The following is a 22,456-nucleotide window of genomic DNA, read 5'->3' on the forward strand; positions in this document are numbered from 1 at the left end:
GTTCACTCCGTGTCTAACCTACACCGTAGGGAGCTTCACTCTGTGTCTAACCTACATCGTAGGGAGCTTCACCCTGCACCTAACCCATGTTATAGTGTAGGGAGCTTCACCCTGCACCTAACCCATGTTATAGAGTTCACTCCGTGTCTAACCTACATCGTAGGGAGCTTCACCCTTCACCTAACCCATGTTATAGAGTTCACTCCGTGTCTAACCTACGTCGTAGGGAGCTTCACCCTGCACCTAACCCATGTTATAGAGTTCACTCCGTGTCTAAACCTACACCGTAGGGAGCTTCACCCTGCACCTAACCCATGTTATAGAGTTCACTCCGTGTCTAAACCTACACCGTAGGGAGCTTCACCCTGCACCTAACCCATGTTATAGAGTTCACTCCGTGTCTAACCTACACCGTAGAGAGCTTCACTCTGTGTCTAACCTACATCGTAGGGAGCTCCACTCCGTGTCTAACCTACACCGTAGAGAGCTTCACTCTGTGTCTAACCTACATCGTAGGGAGCTCCACTCCGTGTCTAACCTACATCGTAGGGAGCTTCACTCCGTGTCGAACCTACATCGCAGGGAGCTTCACTCCGTCTCTAACCTACATCGTAGGGAGCTTCACTCCGTGTCTAACCTACACCGTAGGGAGCTTCACTCCGTGTCTAACCTACATCGTAGGGAGCTTCACTCCGTGTCTAACCTACACCGTAGGGAGCTTCACCCTGCACCTAACCCATGTTATAGTGTAGGGAGCTTCACCCTGCACCTAACCCATGTTATAGAGTTCACTCCGTGTCTAACCTACATCGTAGGGAGCTTCACCCTGCACCTAACCCATGTTATAGAGTTCACTCCGTGTCTAACCTACATCGTAGGGAGCTTCACCCTTCACCTAACCCATGTTATAGAGTTCACTCCGTGTCTAACCTACGTCGTAGGGAGCTTCACCCTGCACCTAACCCATGTTATAGAGTTCACTCCGAGTCTAAACCTACACCGTAGGGAGCTTCACCCTGCACCTAACCCATGTTATAGAGTTCACTCCGTGTCTAACCTACACCGTAGGGAGCTTCACTCCGTGTCTAACCTACATCGTAGGGAGCTTCACTTCGTCTCTAACCTACACCGCAGGGAGCTTCACTCCGTGTCTAACCTACATCGTAGGGAGCTTCACTCCGTCTCTAACCTACACCGTAGGGAGCTTCACTCCGTGTCTAACCTACATCGTAGGGAGCTTCACTCCGTGTCTAACCTACATCGTAGGGAGCTTCACTCCGTGTCTAACCTACATCGTAGGGAGCTTCACTCCGTGTCTAACCTACACCGTAGGGAGCTTCACTCCGTGTCTAACCTACATCGTAGGGAGCTTCACTCCGTGTCTAACCTACACCGTAGGGAGCTTCACTCCGTGTCTAACCTACATCGTAGGGAGCTTCACTCCGTGTCTAACCTACATCGTAGGGAGCTTCACTCTGTGTCTAACCTGCATCGTAGGGAGCTTCACTCCGTGTCTAACCTACACCGTAGGGAGCTTCACTCTGTGTCTAACCTACATCGTAGGGAGCTTCACCCTGCACCTAACCCATGTTATAGTGTAGGGAGCTTCACCCTGCACCTAACCCATGTTATAGAGTTCACTCCGTGTCTAACCTACATCGTAGGGAGCTTCACCCTGCACCTAACCCATGTTATAGAGTTCACTCCGTGTCTAACCTACATCGTAGGGAGCTTCACCCTTCACCTAACCCATGTTATAGAGTTCACTCCGTGTCTAACCTACGTCGTAGGGAGCTTCACCCTGCACCTAACCCATGTTATAGAGTTCACTCCGTGTCTAAACCTACACCGTAGGGAGCTTCACCCTGCACCTAACCCATGTTATAGAGTTCACTCCGTGTCTAAACCTACACCGTAGGGAGCTTCACCCTGCACCTAACCCATGTTATAGAGTTCACTCCGTGTCTAACCTACACCGTAGAGAGCTTCACTCTGTGTCTAACCTACATCGTAGGGAGCTCCACTCCGTGTCTAACCTACACCGTAGAGAGCTTCACTCTGTGTCTAACCTACATCGTAGGGAGCTCCACTCCGTGTCTAACCTACAACGTAGGGAGCTTCACTCCGTGTCGAACCTACATCGCAGGGAGCTTCACTCCGTCTCTAACCTACATCGTAGGGAGCTTCACTCCGTGTCTAACCTACACCGTAGGGAGCTTCACTCCGTGTCTAACCTACACCGTAGGGAGCTTCACTCCGTGTCTAACCTACATCGTAGGGAGCTTCACTCCGTGTCTAACCTACACCGTAGGGAGCTTCACCCTGCACCAAACCCATGTTATAGTGTAGGGAGCTTCACCCTGCACCTAACCCATGTTATAGAGTTCACTCCGTGTCTAACCTACATCGTAGGGAGCTTCACCCTGCACCTAACCCATGTTATAGAGTTCACTCCGTGTCTAACCTACATCGTAGGGAGCTTCACCCTTCACCTAACCCATGTTATAGAGTTCACTCCGTGTCTAACCTACGTCGTAGGGAGCTTCACCCTGCACCTAACCCATGTTATAGAGTTCACTCCGTGTCTAAACCTACACCGTAGGGAGCTTCACCCTGCACCTAACCCATGTTATAGAGTTCACTCCGTGTCTAAACCTACACCGTAGGGAGCTTCACCCTGTACCTAACCCATGTTATAGAGTTCACTCCGTGTCTAACCTACACCGTAGGGAGCTTCACTCCGTGTCTAACCTACACCGTAGGGAGCTTCACTCCGTGTCTAACCTACATCGTAGGGAGCTTCACTCCGTGTCTAACCTACACCGTAGGGAGCTTCACTCCGTGTCTAACCTACATCGTAGGGAGCTTCACTCCGTGTCTAACCTACACCGTAGGGAGCTTCACTCCGTGTCTAACCTACACCGTAGGGAGCTTCACTCTGTGTCTAACCTACATCGTAGGGAGCTTCACTCCGTGTCTAACCTACACCGTAGGGAGCTTCACCCTGCACCTAACCCATGTTATAGAGTTCACTCCGTGTCTAACCTACATCGTAGGGAGCTTCACCCTGCACCTAACCCATGTTATAGAGTTCACTCCGTGTCTAACCTACATCGTAGGGAGCTTCACCCTTCACCTAACCCATGTTATAGAGTTCACTCCGTGTCTAAACCTACACCGTAGGGAGCTTCACCCTGCACCTAACCCATGTTATAGAGTTCACTCCGTGTCTAACCTACACCGTAGAGAGCTTCACCCTGTGTCTAACCTACATCGTAGGGAGCTCCACTCCGTGTCTAACCTACACCGTAGAGAGCTTCACTCTGTGTCTAACCTACATCGTAGGGAGCTCCACTCCGTGTCTAACCTACATCGTAGGGAGCTTCACTCCGTGTCGAACCTACATCGCAGGGAGCTTCACTCCGTCTCTAACCTACATCGTAGGGAGCTTCACTCCGTGTCTAACCTACACCGTAGGGAGCTTCACTCCGTGTCTAACCTACACCGTAGGGAGCTTCACTCCGTGTCTAACCTACATCGTAGGGAGCTTCACTCCGTGTCTAACCTACACCGTAGGGAGCTTCACCCTGCACCTAACCCATGTTATCGTGTAGGGAGCTTCACCCTGCACCTAACTCATGTTATAGAGTTCACTCCGTGTCTAACCTACATCGTAGGGAGCTTCACCCTGCACCTAACCCATGTTATAGAGTTCACTCCGTGTCTAACCTACATCGTAGGGAGCTTCACCCTGCACCTAACCCATGTTATAGAGTTCACTCCGTGTCTAACCTACGTCGTAGGGAGCTTCACCCTGCACCTAACCCATGTTATAGAGTTCACTCCGTGTCTAAACCTACACCGTAGGGAGCTTCACCCTGCACCTAACCCATGTTATAGAGTTCACTCCGTGTCTAAACCTACACCGTAGGGAGCTTCACCCTGCACCTAACCCATGTTATAGAGTTCACTCCGTGTCTAACCTACACCGTAGAGAGCTTCACTCTGTGTCTAACCTACATCGTAGGGAGCTCCACTCCGTGTCTAACCTACATCGTAGGGAGCTTCACTCCGTGTCGAACCTACATCGCAGGGAGCTTCACTCCGTCTCTAACCTACACCGTAGGGAGCTTCACTCCGTCTCTAACCTACACCGTAGGGAGCTTCACTCCGTGTCTAACCTACATCGTAGGGAGCTTCACTCCGTGTCTAACCTACATCGTAGGGAGCTTCACTCCGTGTCTAACCTACACCGTAGGGAGCTTCACTCCGTGTCTAACCTACACCGCAGGGAGCTTCACTCCGTGTCTAACCTACCTCGCAGGGAGCTTCACTCCGTGTCGAACCTACCTCGCAGGGAGCTTCACTCCGTGTCAAACCTACACCGCAGGGAGCTTCACTCCGTGTCGAACCTACACCGCAGGGAGCTTCACTCCGTGTCGAACCTACATCGCAGGGAGCTTCACTCCGTGTCGAACCTACACCACAGGGAGCTTCACTCCGTGTCGAACCTACACCGCAGGGAGCTTCACTCCGTGTCGAACCTACCTCGCAGGGAGCTTCACTCCGTGTCGAACCTACACCGCAGGGAGCTTCACTCCGTGTCGAACCTACCTCGCAGGGAGCTTCACTCCGTGTCGAACCTACCGCGCAGGGAGCTTCACTCCGTGTCGAACCTACCTCGCAGGGAGCTTCACTCCGTGTCGAACCTACCTCGCAGGGAGCTTCACTCCGTGTCTAACCTACATCGTAGGGAGCTTCACTCCGTGTCTAACCTACATCGTAGGGAGCTTCACTCTGTGTCGAACCTACACCGTAGGGAGCTTCACTGTGCCTAACCCACACCGTAGGGAGCTTCACTCCGTGTCGAACCTACATCGCAGGGAGCTTCAGTCCGTGTCGAACCTACATCGCAGGGAGCTTCACTCCGTGTCGAACCTACATCGCAGGGAGCTTCACTCCGTGTCGAACCTACATCGCAGGGAGCTTCACTCCGTGTCGAACCTACATCGCAGGGAACTTCACTCCGTGTCGAACCTACATCGCAGGGAGCTTCACTCCGTGTCGAACCTACATTGCAGGGAGCTTCAGTCCGTGTCGAACCTACATCGCAGGGAGCTTCACTCCGTGTCGAACCTACATCATAGGGAGCTTCACTCTGTGTCTAACCTACATCGCAGGGAGCTTCACTCCGTGTCTAACCTACATCGTAGGGAGCTTCACTCTGTGTCTAACCTACATCATAGGGAGCTTCACTCTGTGTCTAACCTACATCGTAGGGAGCTTCACTCTGTCTAACCTACATCGTAGGGAGCTTCACTCCGTGTCTAACCTACATCGTAGGGAGCTTCACTCTGTGTCTAACCTACATCGTAGGGAGCTTCACTCTGTCTAACCTACATCGTAGGGAGCTTCACTCTGTGTCTAACCTACATCGTAGGGAGCTTCACTCTGTCTAACCTGCACCGTAGGGAGCTTCACTGTGCCTAACCCATACATAGGGAGCTTCACTCCGTGCCTAACCCACACATAGGGAGCTTCACTCCGTGCCTAACCCACACATAGGGAGCTTCACTCCGTGCCTAACCCACACATAGGGAGCTTCACTCCGTGCCTAACCCACACATAGGGAGCTTCATTCCGTGCCTAACCCACACATAGGGAGCTTCACTCCGTGCCTAACCCACACATAGGGAGCTTCACTCTGTGCCTAACCCATACATAGGGAGCTTCGGTCTGTGCCTAACCCATATTGTGCTTTGTCTGAGTGCCTGACATGGCAGCGTTCCACTTTTTCACAGAGTTAAGCTTAATGGTTAATAGCTTAAATATTGGAAGTTGTACAAAGCGTAGATACATTATGATTACTTGAGACAGAGGGATTGACTGTTCCTTACCATCCAGGTCACTTTCAAAGGTTTCGGCAGATACCCAGTCCGAGGAAGGTCCAGTCCCATTGACTGTGATTGCAGAAACTCTGAAACTGTATTCGGTGTTTCTCTCCAACCCTGGAACATGAGGGAGAATGAAACAGCGTACACCAAAGATCTCACAGTAACCCATCAGCTCCCTTCTCCCACGGTCCCAGATGCAGGCAGCAGAGGACCACTGCACATATCAGCATGAGAGGACATTTCTGAAAACACAAGTGTTTTCCTGCAGCGTGGTTTAAAACTCGGGAGGACTTGGGTCCTTTGGTTCTCAGCCTTACTGTGCTGGTCACATTTCATGCTCACTGTAGATTGACTGGAATGGCTGAGACTGAATAGAGAAAATGAAAATCATGGGTCATAATATAACGGTGTATGGGCTTTGTATATCCATCCCTTAACTCCTTTTCCCCCAGCTGCTCCAGCTTCTTTTCACATTCCAAAGACGTATGGGTTAGGGTTAGTAAGTTGAGGGCATGCTATGTTATCACCAGAAGCATGGTGGCACTTGTGGGCTGCCCCAGCACATCCTTAGACTGTGTTGGTTATCGATGCAAACTACACATTTCACTGTATGTTTCCATGTACTTGTCACAAATAAAGCTAATATTTAATATTTCAGGGGGTAGTGAGTACCTAGAATGAGCTGTCAGAGGGAGTGGTTGAGAAGGATATAACATTTAAGAAGCTTTTCGATAGGTACATGGAGGGGAACAGCCTGCAGCATTATGGAAAGAGTGTGTGCAATTGGGACTAACAGGGAGGATGCTGTGGTCAGCGTGGTCAAGCTGGGCTGAAAGGCCTGTTTCCATGCTGGTCCTACCCCTTCCTGACTTCAAGAGCTGTAGCTCCATGTACCACCACTGGAGGCCCTCGCTGAGCTACAGAACTGTCAGGAGCCATTCTATTTATTCATCCCCCTGAATAACCCTCACTACCCAACACAAAACGGTCAAGTCTGATTCAACACTTCCCAAATTTTTGTTTTAAAAATATACCTCATTCAAAATATATTCGGTAAGTACAATAGCGAGATGTCTTTCTCTATTGTACTACAGTGGATTCTGGTTAATTGGGACACATCGAAACTAATTACTCTGCTGCCCCAATTAGCTGGAATTGCATGGAAATAATTAGAAAGGTTTTTAAAAAAAAGACAAACTGAGTAACAAATTATGTATTTAAATGAAATACGGCGCAAATTAGAATACTACCAAAAGTACTACAGTACTATAAAACTGCAAGTTATCAATGAAGTCATCCAGTGCAGACAATGAACAAAATTAGCAGACACCTGGTACAGATAATGGACCACCTTCATACAATGCTATCAATGACTGCGACCTCCAAATCTTCATTTTCATTGTAACATTCAAGATGATTGTCGATACCTTCAAATTCCTCATAGTTCCTAAATTGTTGAAGTAGTGAAATCGTTGCATTTTCACTTCCAACCTTTTCTGGCATCTCCAAGCCTGAATGCTTGAAACTGCAGTGAGCAAAACAACTCTGAATTGTCTTACTGCTTATTTCTCACCAACTATCAGTGACAAAAATTATTACTTTTTGAACACAAGTGACAATATTTAAAAACAGCTCATTTTAAGCATGATGTAATGTGTAATGGCTACACACTGGTGCATGACTGATGCTAGTTCAGCAATAATCTCCTGCCCAATTAAGTGGCAAAGTGTGCCAACTAAACGAGGGATTCTCAGCAATTTTCTCGCTTAGTTTTTGTTCTTTAAGAGTTGCCCCAAATAAGCGGCTACCCCGAATGGCCCAAAGAACTAGAATCTACGTAGAACAGTCTATGTTCCAAGCCTACACAGGTGTCCATCCCCCACTTTACTTACGCTACATTGACGACTGTATTGGTGCTGCTTCCTGCACCACCAACTTTGCCTCCAACTTCCACTCTGCCCACAAATTTACCTGGTCCATTTCTGACACCTCCCTCCCCTTTCTCAATCTCACTGCCGCTATCTCTGGAGACAGCTTATCCACTGACCCTCACAGCAACCTGGACTATACCCCCTCCCACTCTGTTACTTATAAAAACACCATCCACTTCTCCCAATTCCTCCATCTGCGCTGCATCCGCTCTCAGGATGAGGCTTTTCATTCTGGAACTGAGATATCCTTCTTTTTCAAAGAAAGGGGCTTCCCTTCCTCCACCATCAACGCTGCCCTCAACCACATGCACATTTGTTCTCACCCATCCTCCAACCACCCCACCAGGGATAGGGTTCCTCTTGTTCTCACCTACCACTCCACCAGCCTCCATGTCCAGCACATAACTCTCTGTAACTTCCTCCATCTCCAACAGGATCCCACAACCAAGCACATCTTTCCCTCCCCCACAACTTTCTGCTTTCTACAGGGAATGATTCCTATGCGACTCTCTTGTCCATTCGTCCCTCCCCAATGATCTCTCTCCTGGCACTTAGCATTGCAAGCAGAACAAGTGATACACCTGCCCATAGACCTTCTCCCTCACCACCGTTCAGGACCCCAAACAGTCCTTCCAGGCGAGGCGACACTGCACCTGTGAGTCTGTTGGGGTTATCTACTATATCCGATGCTCCCGGTGTGGCCTCCTGTCTATCAATCAGACCCAATGTACATTGGGAGACTGCTTCTCTGAGCACCTAAGCCCCACCCACCAGAAGAAGCGTGATCTCCCAATGGCCACCCATTTTATATCCACTTCCAATTCCCGTTCCAATATGTCAATCCATGGGCTCCTCTACTGTCTCAATGAGGCCACACTCAGGTTGGAGGAATAACACCTTCTCTTCCGCCTGGGTAGCCTCCAGCCTGATGGCTTGAACCTCAACTTCTAGCACTTCCGGTAATGGCCCCCTGCCCCTCTCCTTCACCATTCCCCATCCACTCTTCCCCTCTCTCACCTTATCTCCTTGCCTGCCTATCACTTCCCTCTAGTGCTCCTTGCCCCCTTTTCTTTCTTCCTTGGCCTTCTGTTCACTCCTATCGGACTCCCCCTTCTCCAGCCCTGTATCTCTTACACCAATCAACTTCCCATCTATGTACTTCACCCCTCCCCTTCCAGTTTCATCTGTCGCCTTGTGTTTCTCTCCCCCCCCCCCATCTTTTATATCTACTGCTGATCCTTATTTCTCCAGTCCTGCTGAAAGTTCTTGGCCCGAAACATCGACTGCCTGACCTGCTGAGTTGCTCCAGCATTTTGTGTGTGCTATTCAGATCCACTGTATTAGTCCAATTCATTTTCTCACAAAGTGTCAACACTGCTCCCAATTCCACCTTAAACTTTGCACCATGAAGCACCTGAAAGGCCAAGTCTCAGTATCCAGTGGCAACAGGGCCTTGGACTGTGGTTCTTCCCCATACAGCATCTGTGGTGGCCACACCGAGCTTCAGTGACCCTTGGCATGGATTGCACAACACCATGCACAACTGCATTTCTACTTTCTTAGAAATTTGTGTAGATTCAGTATGTCATCTAAAACTATAGATGTTCAGTGGAGTGTATCCTAACTGGCTGCAACGTGGCCTGGTATGGAAACACTAAATCCCAGGAACAGAAAAGCCTACAGAAAATGGTGGATATAGCCCAGTCCTACACAGAAAAGCCCTCCCCCCGCCCCACTGAATACATTTACACAGAAGTCTGTCACAAGATAGCAACATCCATCATTAAGGGCTCCCACCATACTAGGCCATGCTCTCTTCTCACTACTACCATCAGGCAGGAGGTACAGGGGCTTTAGGTCCCACACCACCTGGATCAGGAAGAGTCATTACCCTTTATTATCCATCATGCGCCTGAAGCAGCGTGGATAAACTTTAATCACCACAACCTATAGACTCATTTTCAAGGACTTGTGTCCTCAATATTATTTACTTCTTATTTTCTTAATTTGTCTTTTGCACATTGGCTGTTCGCTTATTTATGCAGAGATTTTCATAAATTCTATAGTTATTTCTTTACCTTCCTGTAAATATCTGCAGAAAAATGTACCTCAGGGTAGGATATGGTGACATATACATACTTCGATAATAAAATGACTGCACCTTCAGCTGTGTCAGCTGCCATCTCCCTACACTAGAAGACTAAAGTACACCTTTCACCCAGGTGAAGATGCAACAGCAGTTGCTGCATGTCTCCGTGTACATCTGCAAGGACAGCACCTAGATCAAAATCTTCTGTTATGTAGTTGCTTGGGATGAAGTGACAAGGACCAGATCAGCTTGGAAAATGCACAGTCCATGAAGAGGAACGGGAAAACCGCACAAGGCCTGGACACTGACCATTACTGCAGCATGTTATCACTGTCGAGGGGAGAGCAGACTGCAGTACAGAATGCCTTGTCTGCTCAGGGGAACACATTTCTGCCCCATTCTCTGGGACATAATGCAAATCGGATCTAAAAAGAAAATTATAACAGAGTCATGTTCCATACACAAGACTGACTCACCATCGATGACCTGAGAAAGCTGATTCCCACCAGTAGAATCGGTCTCCCCACGGCGACCTGCCTTTTTGTACCGAATGTTGTAACCAGTGATCACCCCGTTGTGTGTCCCTGGAGGAGGGGGCTGCCAGTGCACAACGATGCTCTGGCAAAAAGGAAGGGTGGAGATAACATCAGAAAGACAAGTAATGCAACTACCACACATCGGGTGACCCATAAACCCCAATCCCCACCCTCATATTGGGGAATCACAAACCTTCCCAACCCCCAGGATGGGCAATCACAATGCCTACCCCATTACAACACCACCATCCTGGTGGACTGCAATCATTGTGACAGGCTGTTTGCTGGTGATGTGGTTTGAAAAGAGCTTTCAGGACTTTTCAGAAGACTGCAGTCATAACAATCTATTAAGCACTCAGCAGGGACCAATAAAAAGCAAGGTGTAAGCAGAGCGGCCATTGTGTGAGTGGACAGTGTTAGAATAGTCAGGCTTTGGCTCAACAGGCTTAGGTGAGTACAGGCAGAGGTTCTAAGTAAATTTTTTTTCTCTGCGTACATAGCTAGTGCACTGAGAATGGGTCCAGAGTTAATGGTAGACCTCCTGTCTCCCTGGTAACTCCCTCTGCACAATGTGCACCGAGTTGCTGCTCCTTAGAGAAAATGTCAAGGAACTGGAGCAGAGGCTCAATGACCATTGGCTTATACGGAAAAATGAGGAGGTGATAGATAGGAGCTACAGAATTGGCTTGCTCACAGAAGGCAAAGAGTGGTTGTAGATGGGTCATATTCTGCATGGGATCAGGGATCTGTTCTGGGACTCCTTCTCTTCGTGATTTTTATAAATGACCTGGATAAGGAAGTGGAGGGATGGGTTAGTAAGTTTGATGACACACAAAGATTGGGGGTGGTGTGGATAGTGTGGAGGGCTGTCAGAGGTTACAGTGGACATTAATAGGATGCAAAACTGGGCTGAGAAGTAGCAGATGGAGTTCAACCCAGATAACTGTGAGGTGGTTCATTCTGGTAGGTCAAATATGATCACAGAATATAGTGTTCATGGTAAGACTTTTGGCAGTGTGGAGCATTAGGGGGATCCTGGGGTCCAAGTCCACAGGACACACAAGGCTGCTGCGCAGGTTGACGCTGTGGTTAAGAAGGCATACGGTGCATTGGCCTTCATCAAGCATGGGATTGAGTTTAAGAGCCAAGGGGTAATGTTACAGCTATACAGGACCCTGGTCAGACCTCACTTGGAGTACTGTGCTCACTTCTGGTCACCTCACTACAGGAAGGATGTGGAAACTATAGAAAGGGTGCAGAGAAGATTTACAAGGATGTTGCCTGGATTGGGGAGCATGCCTTATGAGAATAGGTTGAGTGAGCTTGGCCTTTTTTTGCTTGGAGCAGTGAAGGATGACAGGTGTCCTGACAGAGGTATATAAGATGATGAGAGGCATCGATCATGCGGGTAGTCAGAAGTTTTTTCCCAGGGCTGAAATGGCTAACACGAGAGAGCTCAGTTTTAAGGTGTTTGGAAGGAGGGGATGTCAGGGGTAAATTTTTTTTTACGCAGAGTGGTGAGGGCTGGCGACGGTGGTGGAGGTGGATACGATAGGGCCTTTTAAGAGACTCCTGGATAGGTACATGGAGCTTAGAAAAATAGAGGGCTATTGGGTAATCCAGGTAATTTCTAAAGTAAGTACATGTTTGGGCATTGTGGGCCAAAGGGCCTGTATTGTGCTGCAGGTTTTCTATGATTCTATGTTTTACAGGGAGGCAGTCACCCCTAGGCTGCAGGTGGCAGGTACCTGGGTGATTGGCAGGAGGAAACAGGCAGCCAGTGCAGAATACCCCTGTGGGTGTTACCCTCAATAGTAAGCATATGGTTTTGGATACTGTTGGTGAGGGGAGGGGGAGAGAATGACCTACCGGGGTAAGCTACAGCAACTAGACCTCTGGCAATATGTCTGTCTCTGTGGCTCAGAAGGGAAGTGAGGGAGGAGTACAACCTTCCTCGAGAGAAGAAATTTTCAGAATGCCTATAAAGTGGCTTTCTCAAGCAGCTTGTAGTTGAGCCCAATAACAGGATGGCACTTCTCCATTGGGTGCTACATAATAACCCAGATTGATTTGGGAGCTTAAGGTAAAAGAATCATTGATCATAATATGATAGAATTCACCCTGCAGATTGAAAAAGAGAAGCTAAACTCGGATGTATCAGTATTTCAATGGAATAAAGGGAATTACAGAGGCACAAGAGAGGAGCTGGCCAAAGTTGATTGGAAGAGGACACTAGCAGGGATGATGGCAAAACAGCAATAACTAAAGTTTCTGGGGGCAATCTGAAAGACACAGGAAAGATACAACCCAAAGATGAAAAAGTATTCTAAAGGGAGTAAGAGGCAACTGCGGCTGACAAGGGTTATCAAAGACAGCAAAAAAAGCAAAAGTGAGAGCATATAATAGAGCTAAAATTAATGGGAAAGTAGAGGATTGGGAAGTTTTTAAAAGCCAACGGAAGGTAACTAAACAAGCTATAAAGCGAGAAAAGATGAAATACTAACGTACAAACGTAAGTTAGTTAAAATGTAAAAGAAGATTCAGAAATCTTCTTCAGATATATAAAAAGAGAGATGAGAGTACATAATGAACCACTGGAAAACGACGCAGGAGAAGTAGTAATGGGAACAAAGAAATGGCAGATGAACTCAATAAGTATTTTGCATCAGTCTTCACTGTAGAAGATACTAACAGAATGCCAGAAATGCAAGAGTATCGGGGGGCAGAAATGAGTGCTGTTGCTATTATTAAGCAGAAGGTGCTTGGGAAGCTGAAATATCTGAAGGTAGATAAGTCACCTGGACTAGATGGACTATACCCCAGGGTTCTGAAAGAGGTAGCCGAAAGACTGTAGAGGCATTAGTATGATAGAACATAGAACGTAGAAAATCTGCAGCACATTAAGGGCCCTTCAGCCCACAATGTTGTGCCAACCATGTAACCTACTCTAAAAGCTGCCTAGAATTTCCCTACTGCATAGCCCTCTATTTTTCTAAGCTCTATGTACCTATCTAAGAGTCTCTTAAAAGACCCCATTGTATCTGCCTCCTCCACCTCTGCTGGCAGTGCATTCCACATATCTTTCCACAATTATTAGATTCTGGAATGGTTCTGGAGAAATAGAAAATAGGAAATGTCACTATACTCTTTAAGAAGAGAGGGAGACAGAAGAAAGCAAAATGTAGACCAGTAGGCCTGACTTCAGTGGTTAAAAATGTTGGAGTCTATTATTAAGGAGGAGGTTTCAGGGTACTTGGAGACACATGACAAAATAGGCCAAATTCAACATGGTTTCCTTAAGGGGAGTTCTTGCCCAACATATCTGTTGGAATTCTTTAAGGAAATAACAGACAGGAAAGACAAAAGAGAGTCGGTGGATATTGTTTACTTGGATTTTCAAAAGCTTTTGACAAGGCACCACACATAAAGCTACTTCACAAGACAAGAGCTCATGGTATGGATAGAGCACCGGCTGATTGGTAGGGGGCAAAGAGAGGGAATAGAGGGGTCCTTTTCTAATTGGTTGTCGGTGACTAGTGGTGTGCCACGGGGTCACTGTTGGGGCCACCTGTTTTTATGTTATATGTCAATGATTTGGATGAAGAAATTGATAGCTTTATGGCTGTTTGAAGATGATACAAAGATAGGTGGAGGACCGAGTAATGTTAAGGAAACAGGGAGTCTGCAGAAGGACTTAAATGTGAGAGTGCACAAAGAAGTGGCAGATGGAATATCGTGTAGGGAAGTGGACTATTTTCTAACTGTGGAGAGGTGAGAAGACAGCTGAAATGTCTCAACCCAAGCAAGGCTGCAGGACCGGAAGGTGTCAGTACCAGGGTGCTCAAAGCCTGTGCCCCTCAGCTATGTGGAGTACTTCGCCATGTCTTCAATCTGAGCCTGAGTCTCCAGAGGGTTCCTGTGCTGTGGAAGACGCCGCGCCCCAGTGGCCTCAATGACTCCAGACCGGTGGCATTGACCTCCCACATCATGAAGGCCCTGGAAAGACTTGTTCTGGAGCTGCTCCGGCCTATGGTCAGGCCACACTTAGATCCCCTCCAGTTCGCCTACTAGCCCCGACTAGGAGTTGAGGATGCCATCGTCTACCTGCTGAACCGTGTCTACGCCCACCTGGACAAGCCAGCGAGCACTGTGAGGGTCATGTTTTTTGACTTCTCCAGTGTGTTCAACACCATCCGCCCTGCTTTGCTGGGGGAGGAGCTGACAGCGATGCAGGTGGATGCTGTCCTGGTGTCATGGATTCTTGATTACCTGACTGGCAGACCACAGTACATGTGCTTGCAACACTGTATGTCCGACAGAGTGGTCAGCAGCACTGGGGCTCCACAGGGGACAGTTTTGTCTCCCTTTCTCTTCATCATTTACACATCGGACTTCAACTACTGCACAGAGTCTTGTCATCTTCAGAAGTTTTCAGATGACTCTGCCATAGTTGGATGCATCAGCAAGGGAGATGAGGTTGAGTACAGGGCTACGGTAGGAAACTTTGTCACATGGTGTGAGGAGAATTATCTGCAGCTTAATGTGAAAAAGACTAAGGAGCCGGTGGTAGACCTGAGGAGAGCTAAGGTATCGGTGACCCCTGTTTCCATCCAGGGGGTCAGTGTGGACATGGTGGAGGATTACAAATACCTGGGGATACGAATTGACAATAAACTGGACTGGTCTAAGAATACTGAGGCTGTCTACAAGAAGGGTCAGAGCCGTCTCTATTTCCTGAGAAGACTGAGGTCCTTTAACATCTGGCGGACGATGCTGAGGATGTTCTACGAGTCTGTGGTGGCCAGTGCTATCATGTTTGCTGTTGTGTGCTGGGGCAGTAGGCTGAGGATAGCAGACACCAACAGAATCAACAAACTCATTCGTAAGGCCAGTGATGTTGTAATGATGGAACTGGACTCTCTCACGGTTGTGTCTGAAAAGAGGATGCTGTCCAAGTTGCATGGCATCTTGGACAATGTCTCCCATCCACTACATAATGTACTGGGTGGGCACAGGAGTACATTCAGCCAGAGACTCATTCCTCCGAGATGCAGCACAGAGCGTCATAGGAAGTCATTCCTGCCTGTGGCCATCAAACTTTACAACTCCTCCCTTGGAGGGTCAGACACCCTAAGCCAATAGGCTGATCCTGGACTTATTTCATAATTTACTGGCATAATTTACATATTACTATTTAACTATTTATGGTTCTATTACTGTTTATTATTTATGGTGCAACTGTAACGAAAACCAATTTCCCCCGGGATCAATAAAGTATGACTATGACTAATTCAAGAATAGAGGTACAAAGAGCCTTAGCAGCTCTCAAGCAGGATTCCCTAAAGGTTAACTTGCAGGTTGAGTTGGTGTTATGGAAGGCAAACACAATGTTAGCATTTATTTCAAGAGGAGTAGAATGCAAAAACAAAGTTGTAATGCTGAGGCTTTATAAGGAATTGGCCAAAACACACTTGGAGTATTGTGAGCAGTTTTGAAGTGCTGGCATTGGCCAGGGTCCAGAGGCGGTTCCCGAGAATGATCCCGGGAATAAAGAGCATTTGATGGCTCTGGGCCTGAACTCGCTGGAGTTTCAGAGAATGAGAGGGGATCTCATTAAATATTGAAAGGCCCAGACAGATTGGATGTGGAGAGAATGCTTCCGGTAGTGGGGGAGTGCAGGACTAGAGGGCACAACCTCTAAACAGAGTAATGTACCTTTAAAACAGAGATGCGGAGGAAATTTCTTTAGCCAGAGAATGGTGAATCTGTGGAATTCATTGCTACAGATGCTGTGCAGGCTGAATCATTGGTTATATTAAGGTGGAGATTGATAGGTTATTGATTAATCAAAGGTACATGTAGAAGGCAGGAGAATAGGATTGAGAGGTTTAATAAATCAGCCCAGATAGAATAGTAGAGTACACTCGATGTGCCGAATGGCCTAATTCGGCTCCTGTGCCCTATGGTCTTATCTCCACATCTACCCAATATAAACCCGTTTTCCCCTTACATTTCCCAACTCACAGCTACCTTCACATCCATCCATTGCACACCCCCCACGTGCACATCTCGCCAGCTCCAATAGGTCTACCGACAGGTGATCCACCTTCAATCTATCCAATGCACTGCACACTTCATCCCTTCTACAAGGCACCACCCCTACTCCTGTAGCCACTGAGCAGGTGCAGTGATGTCCAATGTCCAACAATTGAAAGCACTTGTTTCACATCATATGAAATGCTGCCTTTCACCCAGAGGATGAGGTCTGCCTTAGCCTGGAGAGCACAAGTCGTTAACTGTTGTCCATATCTCCACCTGTTCACAGCACAACACGCCAGCTCACTTATTTTTGCACTATGAAGATTCTTGTTGCCAAAATCCAAGGTTGTTCTGGTCCCCCTCCTTCATAACTGGCTACAGGACTTTCCCACTGAAATACCTTGCCCAATCCATGAATATGGCACTGTTCTTCCTCTCATCCCTCCCTATCAGGCACCCTACCCTCAATACTCCTGGACCCATTAAACTTCACCACTAGCAATGACTTTCCCTGTAGTACTTGGCCCAAATGGCACCCCAAACTATGATGTCTGCTCTTCAGATAGCACTTGCACATGGTGGCACGCATGAGATGTGTGTACTACGCACCCTGCTTTGGGTGTTGTAGTCTGCAAGCCTCACACATAACAGTGTGGGTGATAAGGAAATGTCTGTGGGCAGAGGAGCTGCTATGCCATATAGCTTACGTTATGGATGGTGCTGTGTGTTAGGGAACCACACTGGGTAAATGGGGTCGAATTTCCATGCCGCCAGTATTGAGGAATGTGAAACTGAGAGGTGGAATCTCTTCATCCTGTTCCCCTCACACAGTCAACTCCCAAACACATCAGTGAAATGAGAACAGCTGCCAGGCTAGGCAACACATTCCAAAAGCCAATCTCTATCTCCACAATCTTCATCAGAAATATTATGAGTTGCAAACCTTGCTCGTTAGGCATAACTTTCCCTCTCTCAGAGCCTAACTGATTACTTTTTAATATAAATATAAGCACTGCAGTAAACACTTGAGACCCCAATGCAGTTCCGAGGTTTAATCACATCGCTTCAGAAACAAAGAGCATTTTAAAACAGACAAGAGAAAATCTACCAAAGCTGAAAATCAAAGTAATAACACACAATATGCTGGAGGAACTCAATAGACCAGGCAACATCTATGGAAAAGAGTAAACAATCTTCATCAGTCCTGAAGAACAGTCTCGGCCTGAAACGTCAACAGTTTACTCTTTTCCATAAATGCTGTTTGGTCTGCTGAGTTCCTCCAGAATTTTGTGTGGATAACTTTAACAGATCTAGGAACTAAAGCAACACACTCAGCAAAAAAAAACAACACAATTCACTGCCTCATTAACTAGGTTCAAGGGTTTTCCTGCCCTTGATCATTGCCCACTCACCAAGTTGTGAAGGGCACTGATGTTGGTGTTGAGACAGAGAGAGACAGTTGAGATTAACTTCGATGCTCTAGGATGGACAAGATGTTCATCCAAGAGTGAAGTATGAAAGGTTACTGGCCCCTGTGGAACTGTATGCCACAGGAGCATCTTTCTTCCAGCGGAAGGCCAGAGAATTAGGAGATTTGTTAGAAACCAGCTACGGATGACTAAAGAGGGAGAAGATAAAAGTACACCATAAGACATAGGAGCAGAATTAGGCCATTTGGCCCATTAAGTATGCTTGCCTTTCCACCACGGCCGATTTATTATCCCTTTCAACCCCATCCTCCTGCATTCTCCCTGTAAGTGTTGACACCCTGATAAATCAAGAACTTATCAACCTCCGCTTTAAATACACACAATGATGCTCCACAGCTTTCTGTGGCAAAGAATTCCACAGATTCACCACCCTCTGGCTGAAGACATTTTTCTTCACTGTTCTAAGGTTCTATTCTGAGGTTGTGCCCTCTGGTCCTATACTCTCCCACTACAGGAAACATTCCCTTCACAACTACTCAATCTAGGCCTTTCAATATTTAATAGATTTCAATGAGATCCTACCCTCATTCTTCTGAACTCCAGTGAGTACACATGCAGAGCCATCAAACATTCCTCTCTCACCTCATCTCACCAATCAACTTCCCAGCTCTTTACCTCATCCCTCCCCTCTCGGTTTCACCTATCACCCGGTGGTTCTCTCTCACCTCCCTCCACTTTTTAAAAATACTCCTCAGCTTTTTTTCTCCAGTCCTGCTGAAGGGTTTCGGCCCGAAACATCAACCGTACTTTTTTCCATAGACGCTGCCTGGCCTACTGAGTTCCTCCAGCATTTTGTGTGTGTTGCATCTGCAGACTTTCTCTTGTTTGTGATCAAATGTTCCTTATATATTGACGCTTTCATTCCTGGAATTATTCTCAAGAACCTCCTCTGGACTCTGTCCAATGCCAGCACAGCTTTTTCTTCAATGAGGGGCCCAAAACTGCTCACAATACTCCAAGTGCAGTCTAACCAATGCCCCATAAAGCCTCAGGTTTACTTGTTGTTTTTGTATTTTGGTTCTCTTGATTCCTTTATTCCTTCTACCAAAGTGCATGACCATTCAATCCCCTACACTATATTCCATCTCCCACTTCTTTGCTCATTCCCCGACTCTATCTAAGTCCTTGTGCTTCCTCAACACTACTTGCTCCTCAACTTATCTTCGTATCATCTGCAAACTTGGCTACAAAGCCATCAAATCCTTCATCCAAATCACCAACACACAACATAAAACGAAGCGGTCTCAACACCAACCCATGCGGCACACCACAAATCACCATCAGCCAGCCATCTATCCATGCTAGTATCTTGCCTGTAATACCATGGGCCCTTATCTTGCACAGCAGCCTTATGTGTGGCACCTCGTCAAAGGCTTTCTGAAAATCCAAACAAATAACATCCACTGACTCTCCTTTGTTTATCCTGCTTGTTATTTCCTCAAAGGATTCCAACAGATTTGTCAGGTAAGATTTTCCCTAGAAAAAACCATACTGATTTTTATTGATTTTTAAAAGCACCCCGATCCTCTACCTTCCCATTAATTTATTCAATATTACATGCCCTCACTTTCACTTTTATACTGTCTTTGACTTCCCTGTCAGCCACAGATCCCTCATCCTCCCTTTAGGATACTTCTTCATCTTTGGGATGCATCGTTCTTGTGCCTTCAGAATTTCACCCAGAAACAACAGCCATCTGCCGTCATCCCTGCAGGTGTCCTCTTCAAATCAACTTTGGCTAGCTCCTCTCTCACGCCTCTCTAATTCCCTTTACTCCACTTTAATAATGATACATTGACTTTAGCTTCTGTTTCTCAAACTACAGAGTGAATTCTATCATATTATGATCGCTGTCTCCTAAGGGTTTCTTTACCTTAAGCTTCTTAATCAAATCATTACATTAACACCCAATCCAGAATTGCCATTCTGTTAGTGGGCTCAACTACAAGTTGTTCTAGAATGCCATCCTGTACGCATTCTATAAATTCCTTCTTTTGGGATCCAGCACCAACCTGATTTTCCCAAATCTGCCTGCATATTTAAATTCCCCATGACTATCCTAACATTTCCCTTTTTACATGCGTTTTCTATTCCCTGTGGTAATTTGTAGCCAACAACCTAGCTACTGTTCGGAGGCCTGTACTGGAAGTCTTTTACATCTTCTGAAACTGTGTCACCTCTTTCTAAGGATTTGATTTCAATTTTTACCAACAAAGACACGTCACACCCTCTGCCTACCTGCTGGTCCTTTTAATACAACGTGTATCCTCAAATATTAAGCTCTCAACTATGAACTTCTTTCAGCCACGATTCAGTGATGCCCACAACATCAGACCCGTCAATCTCTAACTGCGCTACAAGATCATCTACTTTATTCTGTAAACTGTGTGCATTCAAATATAACACCTTCAGTCCTGTATTCATCACTCTTTTAACAGAGCTTACTAGCAAAATATTAAAATCTGACAGCAAAATCTTCTACAGCTACACCAAAAGGATGAGAGAGGACAAAGTAAGTGTTGGTCTTTGTGTGGATGAGACTAGGAAATTAATAATGGGAAATGAGGAAATGGCAGAGATTCAAAATAATTATTTTGGATTAGTTTTCACAGTAGACAACATTGAAAACAGCCGAATAATAACAGATAATTATGGGGCTCTAGGGAGGAAATTAATTTCTATCACTGGAGAAAAACTGAGACCAACTAACAAGGCTAAATAGGAACAGTGTCCTTGACTTGATGACTCTTGCTTGGCCGCAGGAATGGTGCAGGCATTTTAACAAGATTCCTGGGACTCTGGAGAAGTCCCAGAGGACTGAAAAATCGCAAATATAATGCCATGGAAAACTCAGAAAGCAGGAGACTACAGGCTAGAAAGCCATACATCTGTGAATGGGAAGTGATGGAATCCATTACTGAGGTGAATACAAATGGGAATAAAGCAGAACCAGTAGGACTTTGCAGAGTGCTGGTGAGACTCCATGTGGAGCATCTGGCATGATTCTGATCTCCGCGGTTAAAGAAGGATCTGTTGCACCAAAAACAGTGCAGGGAGGGTCCACAAGGTTGACTCTGGCATGGAGAGGTCAAGGCACAAAGGGTGAGAATGCAAAACATTAATATATGAGAGTACAGAAGAATGAGAGGTGAACTTATTGGAACATAATCTTCTGAAGGAACTGACAGAATGGGTGCTGGGTGCTGAGAGAATGTTTCCCCTCACTGGGGAATCTAGGACTAGTGGGCAGCGTTTTAGAATAAGGCGTTGAATATTTCAGCTGGGGATGGGAAGGAATTTATTCTCAGTGGTCATGAAAATGACTGACATGTTAACTCCAAGGGAGCCCAGGAGTACAGGACAGTGGCCAAGAATAGATCAGCCTTGATCTCACTGAAAGGCAGGATGAGCCCAGGGGCCAGAAGGTCTCCTGTTCCTTACATGGAATGACAGATGCCTCCTGATTTTGCCGTTCAGCTGGTCTGCTGTTCCTTGTATTCCTTGGGTGAAGAGAGAACAGGGTTGTGACCCTAATATCCATGCGAGGCTTCCCAGGGTGATGTAAGAAAGCACTTCATTAGACAAAAAGGGTAGAAACTTGAAACATACTCTCACAAAAAGCTGGAGAACTTCCTAGAGCTTGATAGATATACCTCGGTGAAGAATATCAAGGGTTACAAGGACAGTGAGGGCAAGTACAATTGTTAATGTCCAACAAGGATATAATTGAATGGTGGACATACCCAACCTGGGGAGTGCATCACCTTTTCTGGGTTCAGTCAAAGACTCACCTTGGAATTGCGAACTTCCAGCGTGACATTCTGTGGGGGTGCACTAGGAACTAAAATAGACAGCTAGTCAGTAAGGCAGAGTGGAAGCAAATGCCACACACAACTTGTCAGACATTCAACAACATCAGGAAAACATGTCAGAGTCTCAGCTTACCGCCAGAGTAGGTGGTGGCCACTATCTCCTCGGTGGAGACACCCGGCCCATGCTTGTTGTATGCCACTACCCTGAAGCTGTACTCAGTGAACTTCTTCAACCCATTGATGGTGTAAGACAGGCTCCCAACATCCACATCCTGGAAAGGAAAAATCATGAGAGTAATCTCAGACTCGTCCGACTTCCATTTCATGTTATGATAAGCTCCAGCAAACAGAAAAATAAAGTAAAACCATCAGCTCCACATGGACAGTCCCAAGCCCTGCATCGAAAGGAGGGTTGGGCATGGAGCTAGCAACCCTATCCCGTAAAACCCCAGAGCTCCAGAAATGCCAACAGAAGCTCCAAAGACCTCATTCTTGGAAAAGGATGGAAGAAGATGAGCTATACCTAGGAACAACAGAGGACTATGGCAAGTTGCTGACAGGGGCTTAACAAACTAACTAACAGGACAGCCATTGCCAGAGAAAAGTGGCATGCCCAGCTCTATGAATGAAGGGTGTTGCCTGACCTTAGACCAGCATACCCCTGT

At 46.8% G+C, this 22,456-nt stretch overlaps 1 protein-coding gene across 7 annotated transcripts in view; it reads right to left on the reverse strand.

The window, feature by feature from the left end:
* LOC134358620 (neogenin-like) overlaps positions 1-22,456 on the reverse strand; it is a 316,976-nt gene that overhangs the window by 81,699 nt on the left and 212,821 nt on the right. For all 7 annotated transcript variants that reach the window (XM_063071071.1, XM_063071070.1, XM_063071068.1 and 4 more), the window contains exons 11-14: positions 21,925-22,063; positions 21,771-21,820; positions 10,391-10,532; positions 5,898-6,008 (exon numbers count right to left, since the gene is read on the reverse strand). In XM_063071071.1, coding sequence (XP_062927141.1) covers positions 5,898-6,008; positions 10,391-10,532; positions 21,771-21,820; positions 21,925-22,063 — 442 coding nt within the window. The remainder of the gene's footprint in view (positions 1-5,897; positions 6,009-10,390; positions 10,533-21,770; positions 21,821-21,924; positions 22,064-22,456) is intronic.

The sequence above is a fragment of the Mobula hypostoma genome, chromosome 18 (genome assembly GCF_963921235.1).
Source record: "Mobula hypostoma chromosome 18, sMobHyp1.1, whole genome shotgun sequence".
NCBI lineage: Eukaryota > Metazoa > Chordata > Chondrichthyes > Myliobatiformes > Myliobatidae > Mobula > Mobula hypostoma.